This window comes from Schistocerca americana, chromosome X (assembly GCF_021461395.2).
Source record: "Schistocerca americana isolate TAMUIC-IGC-003095 chromosome X, iqSchAmer2.1, whole genome shotgun sequence".
Classification (NCBI taxonomy): Eukaryota; Metazoa; Arthropoda; class Insecta; order Orthoptera; family Acrididae; genus Schistocerca; species Schistocerca americana.
In genome coordinates, this window is record NC_060130.1 from 879,104,156 (window position 1) to 879,123,717 (window position 19,562).

Genomic DNA, 19,562 nt, shown 5'->3' on the forward strand with positions numbered 1-19,562 from the left:
TAAATGGAAGTTTTTCTGTCTCAAGGAAATTAATTATTTTTGAACTGAGAATTTGTTAAAGAATTCTGCAGCAAATCGATATTAAGGAGAGTTTTGCAATTTTGTGTGTCCATTCTTTCAACCTTCTAATATACATGAGTTACCTGCACTTTTTTCCATTCACTTGGGACTTTGCATGACCGAGAGACTTGCGATAAATGAAAGTTAAGTAAGGGCCAATGTTATAGAGCACTCTCTGTATAACCAAGCTGCGATTCCATCTGGACCTGGTGAATTATTTGTTTTCAAATCTTTCAGTTGTTTCTCTTTGTCAGGGATGCTTATTACTACGTGCTCCGTACGTGAGTCACTGTGATAGTAAGACAACTATATGTTTGTACAGTCCTCTTGCGTGAATGATTTCTTAAAAGCAAAATTTAAAACTTCAGCTTTCCTTTTATTGTCTTGTGCTGCCACCAGAGACTGGTCAACGAGTTACTGGATAGAAGCCTTCAACCTGCATAGCAATTTCAAATAGGACCAGAATTTTCTCAGGTTTTTTGGCAATATCTTTTGCTAAGGTATGATGGTCGTAGTTGTCATATGCTTTATGCTTCCACTTTCGCCTATCATTTGTGCATTCTTCTTTGAACTGATAGTGCAACTGTCTGTTTCCTCATCTTTCCAGAATTTTATTACTAAATCTCAGTCGGTCTTTTCCATCATTAATCCACTTACTTGGCACAGACTTATCCAGAGTATGATTTACAACTACACTCCTGGAAATGGAAAAAAGAACACATTGACACCGGTGTGTCAGACCCACCATACTTGCTCCGGACATTGCGAGAGGGCTGTACAAGCAATGATCACACGCACGGCACAGCGGACACACCAGGAACCGCGGTGTTGGTCGTCGAATGGCGCTAGCTGCACAGCATTTGTGCACCGCCGCCGTCAGTGTCAGCCAGTTTGCCGTGGCATACGGAGCTCCATCGCAGTCTTTAACACTGGTAGCATGACGCGACAGCGTGGACGTGAACCGTATGTGCAGTTGACGGACTTTGAGCGAGGGCGTATAGTGGGCATGCGGGAGGCCGGGTGGACGTACCGCCGAATTGCTCAACACGTGGAGCGTGAGGTCTCCACAGTACATCGATGTTGTCACCAGTGGTCGGTGGAAGGTGCACGTGCCCGTCGACCTGGGACCGGACCACAGCGACGCACGGATGCACGCCAAGACCGTAGGATCCTACGCAGTGCCGTAGGGGACCGCACCACCACTTCCCAGCAAATTAGGGACACTGTTGCTCCTGGAGTATCGGCGAGGACCATTCGCAACCGTCTCCATGAAGCTGGGCTACGGTCCCGCACACCGTTAGGCCGTCTTCCGCTCATGCCCCAACATCGTGCAGCCCGCCTCCAGTGGTGTCGCGACAGGCGTGAATGGAGGGACGAATGGAGACGTGTCGTCTTCAGCGATGAGAGTCGCTTCTGCCTTGGTGCCAATGATGGTCGTATGCGTGTTTGGCGCCGTGCAGGTGAGCGCCACAATCAGGACTGCATACGACCGAGGCACACAGGGCCAACACCCGGCATCATGGTGTGGGGAGCGATCTCCTACACTGGCCGTACACCACTGGTGATCGTCGAGGGGACACTGAATAGTGCACGGTACATCCAAACCGTCATCGAACCCATCGTTCTACCATTCCTAGACCAGCAAGGGAACTTGCTGTTCCAACAGGACAATGCACGTCCGCATGTATCCCGTGCCACCCAACGTGCTCTAGAAGGTGTAAGTCAACTACCCTGGCCAGCAAGATCTCCGGATCTGTCCCCCATTGAGCATGTTTGGGACTGGATGAAGCGTCGTCTCACGCGGTCTGCACGTCCAGCACGAACGCTGGTCCAACTGAGGCGCCAGGTGGAAATGGCATGGCAAGCCGTTCCACAGGACTACATCCAGCATCTCTACGATCGTCTCCATGGGAGAATAGCAGCCTGCATTGCTGCGAAAGGTGGATATACACTGTACTAGTGCCGACATTGTGCATGCTCTGTTGCCTGTGTCTATGTGCCTGTGGTTCTGTCAGTGTGATCATGTGATGTATCTGACCCCAGGAATGTGTCAATAAAGTTTCCCCTTCCTGGGACAATGAATTCACGGTGTTCTTATTTCAATTTCCAGGAGTGTACTTTAAATTTTGCCCAAAATTCCTCTTTGTCCATCATATCGAGGCTACATGATGTCCATTCACTGTATAACAAATAATTGGGATGCTAACAACTGTTTATCTGCTCTTTCAAGCAAAAATACTCTCCTAGCCTTCTTTGTGGATTTATGAAGTTTATTACCCATTGCTGCTATGATGACACCATGATCACTAGTCCCTGTCTCTATAACAGACCATGTAGATATGGTGAGGCCTGTTTGTAACTATAAGGTCTAAAATATTTCCAAACAGTAGCCTGAAGATGGCTGAGTTTGGCCAAAAGTTCCTTCTGCTGTTTGTGAACTGTGACCAGCCTCTCTTGCTCTGCAGTGGTTCCTGAGATTAGCCTTCATGTACAAAAAGAAAAATGCAATGGGGAAAACCAGTTAATAATACGTTTAGAATAAGAATGTTGTTACATTCCAGCATGGATTTTCCATTTTTTTGACAGTGTTAAATTTCCAAGTTTGTGAAAGCAGTTTGGTCAATATTAGAAATATGGTGCAGGAATCCCAAATATGACAAGTTTATGAACTATGTTTTTATTACTGTACATGGAAATTCAAGTCAGGTACCTCTGTGTCAAACATCCTGGCTCTAATGTATATTAACAACTTTGGCCACAATGTTATATATGAATGTGCTGAAGGAAGAGTACCACTTCCCATTCTACAGTTTCCTTGGTGTAGTCATTGTTGATGGGAGCAGCCAGGTTCACCTATGATACCCAGTGTCACTGTAGAATACTATTCCATGAATGGAGGTGGATAAACATTCTTTGTGGTAATGTTTGCCTTTACAGTGTCTGAAGTGTGCAGTCATCATTTTTGTCCAAAATGAATTAGACTTCATGAATCAAATGATTTGTTGTCAACTGAATTGCCACTGTCTTTACTGTTGAGCTCTGAAGTCAAACAATTATATATGAACATTCCATGATATAGTAAATTATGGCAACTTGTTAGGTTAAACGATGGCAAACTTGTAGCAGTGCTCCAGAATGTTTCCAACTTCTTCTCTGCTCTACATTTTCTTACTGCCACACGAATGAGATGAGATGTTTATGTCAAAATGGTATCACACTTCATTTCCACTAATTTTTATAGTAATCTTATGCCTTGTAGAGGTTGCAATTCCACAATATGAAAAATGATATTAGCAAAGGCTGACCATTTATGGACTTTCAGATTCCATATCCTGGTCCTATAACATCCTCCAACAGACTTTCATGTTGGGTTACCCACTGGCATACAATGATGCACAATGTTCAATGCTCCTCCACAATCTTATTCTTCAAGGGTTGCAACTCAGCCCACACCTGTGCTATTGCTCTTTAGTTCTAATAATTCACATGTCAAACTATGCTTGGCTGTCCTGTGTGTTTTGTACATTTACTGCAGTTAAAAAAAATCTGTATAAAGTTTGGACTCATGCAAGAAAAGCATAATAAAACACTGAAGGCCATCAAATAAAATTTTTAATACCCGGGATTTTACTGCGGGAGAGGAAATAGCTGATTAATTAAAAAACACCAATCCTACACAATTAAGAAAGCACCAACCATAACCAATTAAGTTGAATAATACAACACTTTGAGCTCATTCTTCGCTATCAGACTATGCATAACTTGGCCATTACAGGCAGGCTTTCCGTGCCTTTGATCCCTTTCTTTATCTCTCTGCTCTCCATAGGATATAAGATTCTTTTCAAATAATAAGATCATCAGATTTTGTGTTTACCGTTAATAATTATGATAACCAATGGACTGAGTGACTGCAACAATCTACAATGCCTGACAAGAAAGTGGAGCAGCCCAAAGGCATGGTCAGGCGACTATGTACCTTTTTACACGTTAACAACATCAGCCGGTAAGTAAATGATTAAGAGATGTAATTCTCTTTGAGAGATAGAACAGTCACTGGAGAGCATTAATGTTGTTCAGATGCAGTGTTGTTACCAGGCCTAATAGGATATATAAGAGAGTGACACAGCATCAGATGATGAGTGAAAGATACAGAGATGCAAAGTAATTGAGTGATACAGCATTATTAGTACCTGCCAGGGTTTGAAGGGGACTCTCATTGCTGATCTCCATTTGGCCGGCTGGTTGATTTGTGCAATATCCAGATTTGTGAAGCATTTGGATGTGACTGTGGTCTGATGTTTGGCTGCATAAGAATGTGAGAGAAGGCATACTCATCATCAAAGTCCTGGTCAACCATGTCTGACCTCCACGTGGGAGGATCGCTGTACTGTGTCCCGAGCACATTGTAACACCTTCACATCTGCACCTAGCATCTGAGAAAAAGTAATGGACTTCCTGCAATATTCTCTGTCATAGCACAACACTTGTCAGAGCCTAGCAGCAGCCAGACTAGAGAATTACCGTACCGTGTGTAGGTTGTCATTAACTTCAAAACACAAACAGCTGTTTTTAGAGTGTGCAAGCCCAGGAAGCATGAACCACTGATAAAAGGAGTCACATTGTGTTCAGTGATGAATACTAGTTCTGCAGCACTCTGGATCACCACTACTGGTGAGTATGACGGCAGCATGGGGACAGGTCCCTCTCTTCTGTTGTTTTGGGGAGGCACAGTGGTGTTACTTCTGGCATAACTGTGTTGGGAGCCATCAGGTATGACATCAGTAGCAGTTGCACAAAATTAATTGAAAAAAGTCCTTTTCGACATATAAAATTACAATTATTAATTTATCACTGGCTACGGAGAATTGGGGAACCATTTCCATTCAGAACAACGTTGATAGCACGTGCATAAGTTTTCAGTATATGTTTCTTTGCTATTTTAGGTAGCATTTCCTACTGGAGTAAAAACATTAACTCTTAAGGACAATAAGCAATGGACAACTATAGGCATAAAAATTTAGAGTGAGAAAACAGATTTTTGGCAGCACTGTTGTAAAAAATATACATTTACCTAAGAATCTGCAGATTATTCTACAGCCTGCAAAAGATTCTATGGTAGAGAGGTCAGACAGGCATAATATTATGTGGAATGACAACTTGATACGAAACTCATCTAACAAAATGATATCCATGTGGAGAGCTATAAAGGAAAAAACTTGTAGCTCAGACAAGAAGAAAGAATGTATCATTAACACTAGAAGGCTCAAAAGTCACAGACCCAAAATCAGCAGTGAAAACATTCAATGAACACTTTACTTCACTAGCTGAAGATCTCACTCAAATAAACTGTAATGGACCACCCCCATGTTTCTCCAGTAAGTTGGTGATCTTGGATGCTTCTATATACGTTTACCAAACAAATCCTGATGAAAATATAAGTAAAATTAAATCATTAAGCAATAAAATGTTAAGTGATGTTCATGAAATACCTGACTTCATAACAAAACCATGTGCTCACCACATAGAAAAATTGGCGTCTTTCCAGATGTTCTGAAAATAACAAACGTTTCACTACTGCTAAAAAAGGTTCTTCTGATAAAATATCAAATTACCCTTAAATACCTTTTCAAAACTTTTACAAAATCTTTTTTATGAGACTTATAAGTTTCATAAATAAATATTTCCTCTCACCATCCAACAACATGGCTTCACGACATTTAAAGTTTTCACAAACAGCAAAATTTGAATTCTTAGACTATACTTTAAAATCCCTCTAGCAACATAAATTAGCTGCTGGTATTTTCCTGCACCTTTCAAAGGATTTTGATGTCCTGGACCACAAAATTTTGTTCAAAAAATTAGAGAGATGAGGAATAAGAGGTGTAGCTGGCTATGTTCAGACCTAAAAAAACTGCAGGCAGAAGGCACCACTTCAGTATGACTTCAAAACTATGAACAAAACGAGAAAAACTCTTTCTTTTCCAGCTAACGACCAATAAAATATCATGTACCTTACAGCTCAATCCTAGTACCATTACTCTTCTTGATTTATGTGGATGACTTTGCTGTATATATATGAATACCCAAAAAACTACACTATTTGCTGTTTATGCTAGCATATTCCTAACTGGATTTGGCCCAGAAACATTGTAGTCAACAACAGAAAGTTCTATGAAAAGACTTACACAGAGTGGTTAATCAAAAACACACTCATTGTAAATATTAAAATATCTGAATGTGTCACCTTTCACTTATTTCCAACATTTAACCAAATGTCTATTCAAGCAAGATTAAGAAAATGATCAACTAGGAAATGTAAGTGTGACAAAATTTTTGGACCCATGGGTTCAGAAAGACTTAAAAAAAGGACACTCATATAAGTAACTTGCCTAAAAACCTCTCATCTGTGTGCTATGGTCTAAGAGTATTTAAGTCTATGACAAGCAGAACAACAGTACTGCAGACACACTCTGCACAGATCAACTCCCTACTCTGATATGGGATCTTTTTCTGAGCACACTCAATTTATAACAAATACTTCTAGAATGAGAAAAAGGAGCTCTAAGACTAATTTGTGTCCTTAGAAAAATGGAATTCTGTAAATTCCATAATACTCTGCTTGATGTACTGAATGCACCACCCTTATTAATTTACGAGGGTTGTTCAATAAGTAATGCAACACCACATTTTTTTTTATTTTTTTTTTAAGCAGATTGGTTTTATTCAGGATTTCAATACACCATAATATTCCCGACTCTGGGCTACTAAACCCTATTTTCCAACATAATCTCTGTCCAATTTGATAGCCCTACAATACCTTACTTGGAGGGCCTGTATGCCCACACAGCACCATTCTACCGGTTGACATTGGAGCTAATGTCTTGCTGCATCAATAACCTCCTTGATCATCCCTGTGCTGCTTCCCACGGAGTGCATCCTTCACTGGGATGGAAGTCGGAAGGTGCAAGGTCCGGGCTGTAGGATGGATGATGAAGAACAGTCCAATCAAGTTCTGTGAACTCCTCTTGGGTGCACAGACTTGTGAGGGGCCTTGCATTGTCATGGAGAAGGAGAAGCCAATTTACACTTTTGTGTTGTTGAACACACTGAAGTCGTTTCTTCAGTTTCCTGAGGGAAGCACAATACACTTCAGAGTTTATCACTGCACCATGAGGGAGGACACCAAACAGAATAACCCCTTCAGAGCCCCACAAGACCATTGTCATTACTTTACCAGCTGAAGGTGTGGTTTTGAACATTTTCTTCAGAGGAGATGCGGTGTGGTGCCACTCCACATACTGCCAGTTTGAAGTGGTGTACCAATGTTTCATTGCCTATGATGTCCGCCCCTGGTAGCTGAGTGGTCAGTGCGACGGAATGTCATACCGAATGGCCCGGGTTCATTTCCCGGCTCGGTCGGAGATTTTCTCCACTCAGGGACTGGGTGTTGTGTTGTTCTTATCATCATCATCTCATCCCCATCAACATGCAAGTCACCGAAGTGGCATCAACTCGAAAGACCCGCATCAGGTAAACAGTCTACTTGATGGGAGGCCCTAGCCACATGGCATTTCTATTGCCTATGATGATTTTCAACAAAAAAATTCCATGATCGGCCTTGTAACTTGCAGGTAGCTCTGTGGTCTTCTGTCAGGCGGTGAAGAACCTGGTGGGTACACACCTTCGAGTACAGAACTGGTGGATAAGAGTGTCGGAACTACTAACAGAAATGTCACTTGAGCAATGAGGTGTTCGGCTGCGATCCATCAACCACCTCAAATAAGAGAATCTGCACTTTTCAACATTGCAGGAGTCACAGCTGTGTGCGGCCAGCCTGCAAGCGGGAGGTCGAACATGTTTGCGCGACCTTGATGCTATGACGAGCAACATCTCGCCCAATGACTCACCCTGCTATTGTTCACTGCCACATCACTGTAGACATTCTACAAATGCCTATGAATATCTGGGATATTCTGGTTTTCTACCAAATGAAGTTCAATGACAGCTCTCTGCTTGGAACACATCTCTGTTAGAGATGTCATTTTGAAGGCTACATATAGCACAGCCACCAATCAGAACTTCGTGGAACTACATGGGCTGAAGCGGGAGTATTCCACATGTCCCGCAACAAATTCTACATTTTTTTAAACTCAAATTGGCCGAGAAAGAAAGTTGGATTCCTTATTCAATGACCCTCATACACAACTATCTTCTTCACTATGGATTACCTCTTGAGAACATGCAAACTACTACAGAACAAAAATATGCATGATTATATACCAAAAGGAAATCAAACACACACCAAACATATTTTAGAACAACAGTCTATAGAGGGAGACAATTAACACTGGTGTCACACTAAAAAATAATATACCAGAGGAAGTAAAAAATACTATGTATCAGGTATCCAATATTCAAAATGAAACTAAATTCTGTGCAAGAATTTCTAAATATGTAAAATAAATGTTACTTAGAAACTGAGTTGTATGAGGAGGTACACAATTTTAATTTGCCTACTATTTTGCTGACAATCTTAGATTATATGAATATCTACCTACTTACTTTCACTTCCTTTGGTAATACTAAAATATTAACTGTAATCTCATTTTGACCATTCCAATATGAATTGTACAATTTGTGCTGTATGATAAAACTGGACCAATAAAAAATAAATAAATCAAACAGGTCACAGTTGGTAGGGAATGAGGGAAATCTGACAGGGCACTGGTCATTACAGTTATTCCATGCCATGTGTTACCTCTCATGCGACAGGATTGTGGTACCATATTTCAACAGGACAATGGTTGTCCAAATACAGTACGCGTGTCTATGAACTGACTGCATCATATGATCTTAGGTTTTCCCAGTGCACAGAAATCTTGAAAATTTCACAGGTATTCATCCGAGTGGCAGCGTCCAACCGGCGCGACATTTTGGCAAGCCGACTTCTTGCCATCTTCAGGAGTTCCCGGAGTCTGATTGACCTCTGATGGATGTCAAATTTATATAATCTTTACCTCCCCTCCCACAACCTCCATCTTTGCACTTCCATGGAGTCCGAGGCCAGTGAAGGGGAAGCGCAGCACCGGGTGGTGGAAGTAGTGCGGCACCCTGCGGCAGGTCATGGACCGCACACATTTCACGGCCACAGCCATGTGCGAAACTCTGCCGCCATGGTAACAACATTTCTTCTTCAGGTGTTCTGACATGATTGCCATGTAGACTGTCGTCGTGTTTTAATCATACTCCAGGCTAGATCCCAGGCCTTGCTTAACTGGAAACTGCTGTCTTTATTTATTAGCTCGTCATGCAGCTGGATCTCCACTGCCTTTTTGAGGACACAGTCCCAAAAGGTGTTCGATTGCTGTAACACCTCTGTGCCATCATAGTTCATGTCATGTTCATGTGAGATGCAGTGCTCTTGGTCGGCTGTCTGTTTGGTGTTTATGTTGACTGCATCACTCCTGTACAGTCCAGATGACCTGGCCTACATACATTTTCCCGCACTGGCAAGTAATGTGGTACACTCTTGGTTTCCAGAGTCCTAAGTCATCCTTGAATGATCCTAATAATGTCTTCGTTTTGAGTAGAGGGCACAACACACACTTGAAATTGTATTTTCGGAGTATTCTGCCGATGTGGTCCTGACGTATGATGTAATCGCCATCACAGCCAGTTTGTCTTCTACCTTGGAAGGCTGTGGTCTCAGCTTTTTCAGTCATAAGGTGTGTTTTATCTGGCTGTTGTTGTAACTGTTCGTGCAGAACACAGTGAGTAGGTGCTGCAATTCAGCTGTTAGGCTGTCATGGTCCAAGATTTCGCGTGCTCTGTGCACCAGTGTGCTCACGACACACTCTTGCTGTGAAGGAGCATGACACCTGGAGGTATGCAGATACAAATACGTATGTGTTGGCTTATTTCATCAAAATATACAAGGTACTAGAGATAAAGTTAGTGAATTGCTTATAGATGTTGACTCTGAAATTATTGGTGTATCTGAACACTTCTTAAATAAGGAGATAATTCAGAGGCTTCCTTTACCAGGATACAGGTTGGCTGGCAGCTTTTTGAGGAGCTTTTTGCAGTGTGGGGGAGTAGCCATGTATGTGAAAAATGGCATCCCATTTGAGTCAATTGATGTTTCAAAGTACTGCACTGAAAAGGTGTTTGAATGTTGTGCAGGTGTGGTTAAATTTAACGGAGCTAAACTTCTGTTGTTATTTATAGATCCCCAGACTCCGATTTCACAACATTTTTGCTAAAGCTAGAGGAGGTTCTTGGTTCACTTTATAGGAAATACAAAAAGTTAGTTATATGTGGTGACTTCAACATTAATTGTGTAAGTGATTGTGCAAGGAAAAGGATGCTGGTAGACCTCCATAAGTCATATAATCTTATGCAAACCGTATTCTTTCCAACGAGAGTGCAAGGGAACAGTAGAACAACCATAGACAACATTTTTGTTCATTCCTCATTACTAGAAGGGCATTCTGTTAGCAAAAAGGTGAATGACCTTTCAGATCATGATCCACAAATTTTAACTTTAAAAGATTTTTGTGCTGCAACACGTGTTAAATATAGTCATCAGCTGTTCAGGAAAGCTGATCCAGTTGCTGTAGAGACCTTTGTAAACCTTATAAAGGAACAAGAGTGGCAAGATTTTTATAGCACTGATACAGTAGACGATAAATATAATGATTTTCTCAAGACTTTTCTCATGATCTTTGAAAGTTGCTTTCCGTTAGAACATTTAAAACAGGGTTCTTGCACAAACAGGCAGCCTGGGTGGCTGACTAGAGGGATAAGAATATCTTGTAGAACAACGTGGCAATTATATCAAAACGTTAGAAACAGTCAAAATCTAAATGCAGCAGCCCATTACAAACAGTATTGTAAGGTGCTTAAAAATGTTATTAGGAAGGCAAAAAGTATGTGGTATGCAGATAGAATAGCTAAGTCTCAGGATAAAATTAAAACCATATGGTCGGTCGTAAAAGAAGTTGCTGGTCTGCAGAGACAGATCGAGGATATAGAATCAGTGCATAGTGGGAATGTCCGTGTTAGTGATAAGTCGCATATATGTACAGTATTTAATAATCACTTTCTGAACATAGCAGGTGAACTAAATAGAAACCTAGTCCCAACAGGGAATCACATAGCGCTCTTAGAAAAAAGTGTTCCGAGACTGTTACCTGAAATGCTCCTCCATGATACTGACAAGAGGGAGGTTGAGTTAATAATTAAATCACTAAAGACCAAGAACTCTCATAGATATGATGGGGTATCTAGCAGAATATTGAAGTATTGTTCTATGTATGTTAGCCCAGATCTCAGCCATATCTGTAACTTTTCCTTTAGGAGTGGTCGGTTTCCTGACTGATTAAAGTACTCGGTAGTGAAGCCACTTTATAAAAAGGGAGACATTGATAATGTTGACAATTTTAGACCCATTTCTATGCCATTGGTGTTTGCTAAAGTTATCGAGAAGGTTGTATATACAAGGTTACGGGAGCATTTAAATTCACATAATTTGCTGTCAAATGTTCAGTTTGGTTTTAGAAATGGTTTAACAACTGAAAATGCTATATTCTCTTTTCTCTGTGAGGTTTTGGACGGATTAAATAAAAGGTTGCGAACGCTAAGTGTTTTCTTTGATTTAACGAAGGCTTTTGACTGTGTTGACCACAAAATATTACTGCAGAAGTTGGACCATTATGGAGTAAGGGGAGTAGCTTACAATTGGTTCGGCTCTTACTTTAAGAACAGAAAGCAGAGAGTAATTCTCCGCAATATTGAGAGTGGTAGTGATGTTCAGTCCCAATGGCGCACTGTTAAGTGGGGCGTTCCCCAAGGGTCGGTGCTGGGGCCACTGCTGTTTCTTATTTATATAAATGATATGCCTTCTAGTATTACAGGTGATTCAAAAATATTTCTGTTTTCTGATGACACCAGCTTGATAGTGAAGGATCTTGTGTGTAATATTGAAACAGTAACAAATAATGTAGTTCATGAAATAAGTTCGTGGCTTGTGGAAAATAATTTGATGCTACATCACAGTAAGACTCAGTTTTTACAGTTTCTAACACACAATTCAACAAGAACTGATATTTTGATCAGACAGAATGGGCATATTATAAGTGAGATGGAACAGTTCAAGTTCCTAGGCGTTCGGATAGATAGTAATCTGTTGTGGAAAGCCCATGTCCAGGATCTTGTTCAGAAGCTAAATGCTGCTTTATTTACCATTAGAACAGTATCTGAAATAAGTGACACTTCAACACGAAAAGTAGTCTACTTCGCATATTTTCATACGCTTATGTCGTATGGTATTATTTTTTGGGGTAATTCTTCTGATTCAAAAAGGGTATTTTTGGCTCAAAAACGGGCTGTTCGAGCTATGTGTGGTGTAAGTTCGAGAACCTCTCGTCGACCCCTATTCAAAAATCTGGGAATTCTGACATTGCCCTCACAGCATATATTTTCTTTAATGTCGTTTGTTGTTAGCAATATTAGCCTATTCCCAAGAGTTAGCAGCTTTCACTCAGTTAATACTAGGCTTCAATAAGCTACCACAAGAACTCAAAAATCTTAGCAGTAGCCCAAACTCTTTTAAGTCTAAACTGTAGAGTTTCCTCATGGCTCACTCCTTCTATTCTGATGAGGAGCTCCTGGAAGAGCTAAAAAATTAAGCAAATTCCAGTGTTACATTGTTGATTTTCTTCATTTAAACTTACGACTTGTCACCTGAATATGTTATTTTTAATATTTCATTTTATCTGTTTCTAATATCGTGTTATAATTTCATGTATTGACTTGTTCCATGACCATGGAGACTTCTCCTTAATTTGGTCCCACGGAACAATAAATAAATAAATAAATAGTAGACACTGTGTCCTAGCGTGCCATCTGGTCTTCGCTTGTCAGGTATATCTAGAAATGGCAGCTGGTAGTTTTCTTCTACCTCCATTGTGAACTTGATATTCTGGTGCAGTGAGCTCATATGCTGTAGAAAGTCTTGCAGACGATGTCGTCCGTGCAGCCAGATTACAAATGTATTGTCTACATATCGAAAAAAGTAAGAGGGCTTGTAGACTGCCAACTCGAGAACTACTCCTTCAGAAGCCTCCATAAACATATTGACCACTACTGGTGATAGTGGACAGTCCATCACTACTCCATCTGTTTGTTCATAGTAGTTCCTGTCAAACAGAAAGTATGTTGACATACACAAGAATTCAAAAACTTTTGTTACTCCTGGTCTGATTTTTTTCTCCTATGAGTCTTACGGAGTCTCTTGCAGATACCCTAGTAAAGAGGAATACCACATCAAAACTCACCATGAAGTCTTCTTGGTCCAGTCGGAAGTTCTGGAGCTGCCGGACAAAGTGCGCTGCGTTTCTAATGTGGTGTTGGCATTTGTCCAGAAAGGGACTGAGCTTTGACATCAGGTGTTTTGTTAATTCATATGTCGGTGCTCCAATGTTGTTTACAATCAGGCAGAGAGGCATTCCTTCCTTATGAATTTTACGCAGTCTGTAAAGTCTAGGAGGTGCAGCTGTTCATGGACGAAGTTTCTTCACTGTCTTATTATCTGCAAAGGTGTGCTCGAGAAGAGAAATGGTCTTCCTTTTCACCCTGTTGGTAGGATCGTCTCCAATTCTCCTGTAGGTCATACAGCTTTTGCTTGTATACATTTCGTGGCAGCAGGACTGTGCAATTCCTTTTATCTGCTGCAAGGACAACAGTCTCTGCATTTTCTCAGAGCCGTTTCAGTGCTTTCCCCTCTAACAAATAAAGACAGCAGTTTCCAGTTAAGCAAGGCCTGGGATCCAGCCTTGAGTATGGTTAAAACACTACGACAGTCTAGACGGCAATCCACCTCTGTCAGGACACCTGAAGAAGAAGATGCACTGTCACCACGGCGGCAGAGTTCTGCACACGGACATGGCCACGGAAGGTCTGCGGTCCATGATCTGCTGCGAGGTGCCAAGACAGAAGCTGCATGAGGGGGTAATGATTATTTAAAGTCAGCATCCATCAGAGGTCAATCAGACTCCAGGAACTCCTGAAGATGGCAAGAAGTCGGCTTGCCGAAATATCACGCCTGTTGGACGACGCCACCCGGCTGAGTATTTGAGACACTTTCATGAGTGCATGATGTTGAGATACTCCCCTTGCCAGCAAGATCCCCAGATCTGACCCCCACAGAACACATGTAAGACCAACTCCGCCCATTATTTCTGTACCACTGTCAGTATCCAGGATCAATTACAACAGTTGTATGCCAGCTTGCTTCACGAGAGGATACAATGGCTTTATGACACCTCTCCCAATCACATCAGTGCATGCACCCATGACAGAGTGGATGCCAACATCACAAAGATAAGTGGGCTCATACTGCTAAGGCCTTTGTAAATTTGACTGGATTTTGTAATCACTGAAATAACATCACATATACCACCTCAACTGATGGAGTTTCATTATGTTTCCTCCCCCCCTTCTTCACTTTTTTGTTAGGCAGTGTATTTCTAGTTTCCAATTCCTTAGTTGGAACCTTAATGCACAATTAGAGAAAAAAAATCAATACTGATAATTTTAAAGTAATACTGTGTATTATAAACTTATTTTTTAACTAAAACTTCGATTTAGATACTAATATTTCATGGTATAAACCGAAAAAATGTCATCTGAGAATCACACAGAAAGCATTTATAGTACCTGATAATGGCTTGGAAAAGTTTCCATAGCCTGCAGTGTAAGTTCAACAACTTGTTTCAATACTGTTGGGTGAATTTTTAGTGCGAAGTCACCTTTTGTCAAATTGTACAGACATGCTGTTGCAGCCATTTGTACTCCAAACTGGTCAGCATGCACTATCATCCCTGGAAGCACCAGCTGAAAATTTTAAAGATCAATTCAGAATTGAGTATTAAATTTCTTATTTACCTTATTTTCCACTTCACGTGACCACTATAGGACATGTCACCAAATTAGATGAAAAGCAATTGAATAAAATAACAATTATAACATGGTTGTAAAAGATATCATTGAAATTATTCATAAATGACACTGGATGGGCAAACTGCACTATTGTCAAAAACAATCTTGGAATGACTTTGGAGTTGTGTAGTGCATTTAGTGACTTGGAAAACAAATTGTCCAGAAACAGACCCTGAGAAATATTTCAAATGAAAGGGCCCTAGTCAAATGCAAATTCACTTACTGTTATGCATTATGCATATGCATTTATGCATTTTCTGCCCCTGTGCCCATTTTACACATATGAAAATATGAAAAAAAGACCTAGTGCTAGCATTTACATATTTAGAGATAGCTTTTTACAATGTAAACACGACTACACTCTTTGAAATTGTAAAGTGAACAAGGGTAGAATACCATTAACAAAAGGTTATCTATAACTTGTACAAAAACCAGACTGCATGCTGAGTCGATGGATGCAAGAGGGAAGTAGTAGTTAAGAAGGGAGTGAGACATGGTTGTAACCTGTCACCAATGTTATTCACTCCATACATAGAGAAAGATGTGAAGAAAGGCAAGGAGAAATTTGGAAAGGGAATTAAAGTTCAGCGAGAAAAAAATAAAAGCTTTGAGGTTTGCTGGTGACACTGTATTTCTGTCAGAGACAGCAGTGGACTTGCGAGGGCAGTTGAACTGATGGATAATGTCTGTAAAAGAGGAATATCAGCAAAAGTAAAACAAGGATAATGGGATTTAATGCAATTAAATCAGGCATTGCTGGAGAAATTATCTTAAGAAATAAAATACTAAAAGTAGTTAATGAGTTTTGCTATTTAGGCAGCAAAATAACTGACGGTGGCTGAAGCAGAGATGATGTAATACGCACACTACGAATAACAAAAAAAGTATTTTTGAAAAGCAGAAATTTGTTAATATTAAATGTAAATCTAGGTGTTAGGAAGTTTTTTGAAGGAGTTTGTATGGAATGCAGTCTTGTATGGAAGTGAAACGTGGATGATACACAGTTGAAACAAGGAGAGAATAGAAGCTCTTGAAATGTAGTGCTTCACGAAAATATTGAAAATTAGGTGGGTACATACAACTAAGGAAGAGGTACTGAATCTAATTGGGGGAAAATAAATTTTTGACACAACTTGGCTAAAAGAAAGGATCAGTTTGATAGGACAAATACTGTAGCTTAAATGAATTGTAAGTTTGGTAATGGAAGGAAGTGTGGGGGGTAAAAATTATAGAGAGAGAACAAGGCTTCAATACAGTCAGCAGGTTCAAAAGGAATGCAGGTTGCAGTAATTACACAGAGATGAAGCACACGATAGACCAGTGTGGAGAGCTGCATCAAACTAATCTTCAGAATGAAGGCTACAACAACATTTCTCATACTGAAAGAGCTATCAATAAAATATTTGAACTCAACAGACGGTTCACAAAAAATATAACTATAATTAGGAATGAACACAACAATCTCATTGTTATTTACATTCTACCACAATTTTTCATTACCAAATACACCACCAAGAGTTTCTCTTAGAATACCAGAAACTGCAGCTGTAGATAAGGTAACCATTTAGAGTAGAGTTGAAGCACTGAACGGTCACCAGGCACACAACAGCACTCACAGTGTTATTCAGCTTTTGGACAATATCTGTCTTTAGAACTTTTTGAAAACAGAAAAAGAAAAAAAAATTAAAAAAGATATGCTGGCATTGCAGCTTGACTGGGGTGAGGTGTTGTGCTGGGTTGAGTGGTGAGAGGGCCGAGGAGATGCATAAGGGAAGGGAAACTGATAGCTGTGAGGGAGAGGCACCAAGGGATCAAGACAGGGATGTGGCAATGACAAGCCTGCTCTGGCACAAGAAGGGGGATATTGCATTTGGCACACAATAAAGTGGAGTGGTATGGGAGGTGGAGAGTGGAACATAGAAGACGAGGTCAACTACACAGAGAAAAGTGTGAGTGGGAGGCATAGTGGCAGGGGCAGGGTGTGGAGGTACGTGTGGGACAGGAGCTAGCCGAGATTGAGGCCAAGATGATATCAAGATTGCAGGCTGTGTTCTAAGGACAGTTGCCATCTATATAATTCAAAAAAGCTGATTATTAGAGGAGGGGAGACTTAACTGCACAGACGTGAAGCAATGGCTAAGGTTGAGCATGTTGTGCTCAGCAGCATATTCTGCCCGAGTGACCTCCTTAGCTCTTGGCTACAGTCTGATGGTCGTCTTTCATTCTAGCTCCATAACGGATTAAGGAACACCATGACTGTGATGAATGTAGCTATGGAAGAATTTTTAATGGCCAGTCACTATTTAGGATATCAAATACATTTTTTTATACTTTCAGACATTTTCACACTCGTGAGGTTGTATCCTCATACCTCACTGTGCACATTCCTCAAATTGTTTAAATAAAAGTTTGAATATCTTCCTCACTAGGTGAAAGAGAAACGTGTGCCCTGGTGTACAGTTCACACTTTGCATTTCAGTGGCAGTTTGTGTCACACATTTACATAGATAGAAAAAAAAACTTTAAACACTGAAGAAGGCACTGCTTTTCAAGACCCTTTGAAAATGTATGCATACACAACAGCACTAGTTTTCACAGATTTTAGTCTTTTCGCCACCAGTTAGTTCATGAAAGGGTGTTATCAGGATAAGCTGATACCAAATATATAGAATAATCTATATAATTTTTCTCACAAGACTAAGCAATTAAAGTACTGATAGCAAGCTAGTTCTCCAACCAGATATTTTAGATGTTAAGTATGTGTTAAGATTTGCTGTAGGCAAAAGCAAGGGCATAACCAGCAAGTGGCAGGCAGTGCTGTTCAAATACAGCATTAGTATTGTGGTGCTTGACATAGCCACATCGATTAAACATCTAGGCGTAATGTTGGAAAGTCATATGAAATGGAATGCGCGTGTCAGGTTGGTAGTAGGGAAGGTGAATGCTCGAATCCATTTTACTGGGGGGAATTTTGGGAAAGTGTAGCTAATCTATAAAAGAGACAGTGTATAAAATGCTAGTGTGACCCAGTCTTGAATACTGCTCAAGTGTTTGGGATTCCCACCACATTGGATTGAAGGAAGACATCATACCAAATCAGAGTCATGCTGCTAGTTTTGTTACTGGTAGGTTTCATTTGCATGCAAGTATTATGGAGATACTTTGTAAACTCAAGTGCGCTTATGGACAGTTGTTTTTCCCTTTATCTATCTGCAAATAGAACAGGAGAGGAATTGATAAGCATCGGTGTGTGGTAGCTTCTGTCATGCACTGTACGATAGCTTGAGGAATATGTACACAGATGTAGATTTAGAAACAGGTAAACATATTAACTCAGTATCCATTTGAAATAAACCAGAACATGTCATGAATACTGCTCAGCAGCAAGTGTCCCCAGAGCCATCTGTTATTAAATTCCAAAACTATTTTGTTTTTTGCTGTGAAATTAATACAAGTCCAACCTTCTCCCCCCTAGTACAGAACCTACATACACTCATGGGCAAAGATATCAAAGGCACAGAAATGCGTCAGATGGAATGTTAATTACAGTGAATGCTATCTTCCAGGATGAATTAATCACAAGAATGTGTCACGTTGCCAGTCATCTAAAAAAGTGTTACAGGATGCCATCTTTCAAGAAGTTTCTTACTCTCTTCTCTTCTGCCAAAAAGTGACTCGTAAGTTTCAGCAGCATCAATCCTGTAACAGCTGCATGGAGACACACAAGTCATCAGCTAGGGAAAGTTATCTCAGTGCGAATGAATGGAGGAAATACTCTACCATGGCCATATTGAACAAACCATCGCAGTATTGCTCCCTGATTTGAGAACAGAAATGTGAAACAGTTTCTGAATTGACTATATCATTCCTTTGTTTGTCCCGTGCTGCAGGCATCTATATATTTAGAAAACATAATATGCATGCTCTACCTAATTTCCATAAAGTTGAAGGAGATGGCTGAATGGTCATAGACTGGCATGGCTCGAATTCCTCTTGGTGGTACATTCAGTTCTTGCCATGATGTGTCGTCATGGTAATAAGGGCTAAGAGGGTGCTGCACACCCCAATGAGCACCTAATCCAGTTGCTCATGAGTGTAAGAGCTGTAACTATTTATGGAGCATAACAACTTTTTTGTTAAAAGGTATGAGTGAGTGTGTGCACATGCACACTCACATGCGCGTGCACGCACCAACTCCTCCACCCCCCCCCCCCCCCACCCCACCCCCACACTACTAGATTTTTAATTCGCCATGGTAATTGGAATTAAGGCTAACAATTTTTGTTTGGAGAAATTGAAAACACTCCATTTAGGAAAACATACTTTGCCTGAGTGTTTTGTGGTTAGTTATTCAACCACAATCTCTAGACTTGTGTATATCAAAATTGTGATCTGTTGAGGAAAGAGTAACAATTTTATGATTACAAATAACAACAAAAGAGATATTTAGAACAAAATGGTTTCAACATTTGGTTCATATGATTTACTGAAAGTACAGTACA

General features: G+C 40.5%; 1 protein-coding gene across 1 annotated transcript in view; it reads right to left on the reverse strand.

Moving 5' to 3' along the window:
- Nucleotides 1-19,562, reverse strand: part of LOC124556627 (protein zyg-11 homolog B-like) — a 222,705-nt gene that overhangs the window by 48,297 nt on the left and 154,846 nt on the right. The window contains exon 8 of the mRNA XM_047130596.1: nt 14,779-14,955. Within this exon, the coding sequence (XP_046986552.1) occupies nt 14,779-14,955 (177 nt within the window). The remainder of the gene's footprint in view (nt 1-14,778; nt 14,956-19,562) is intronic.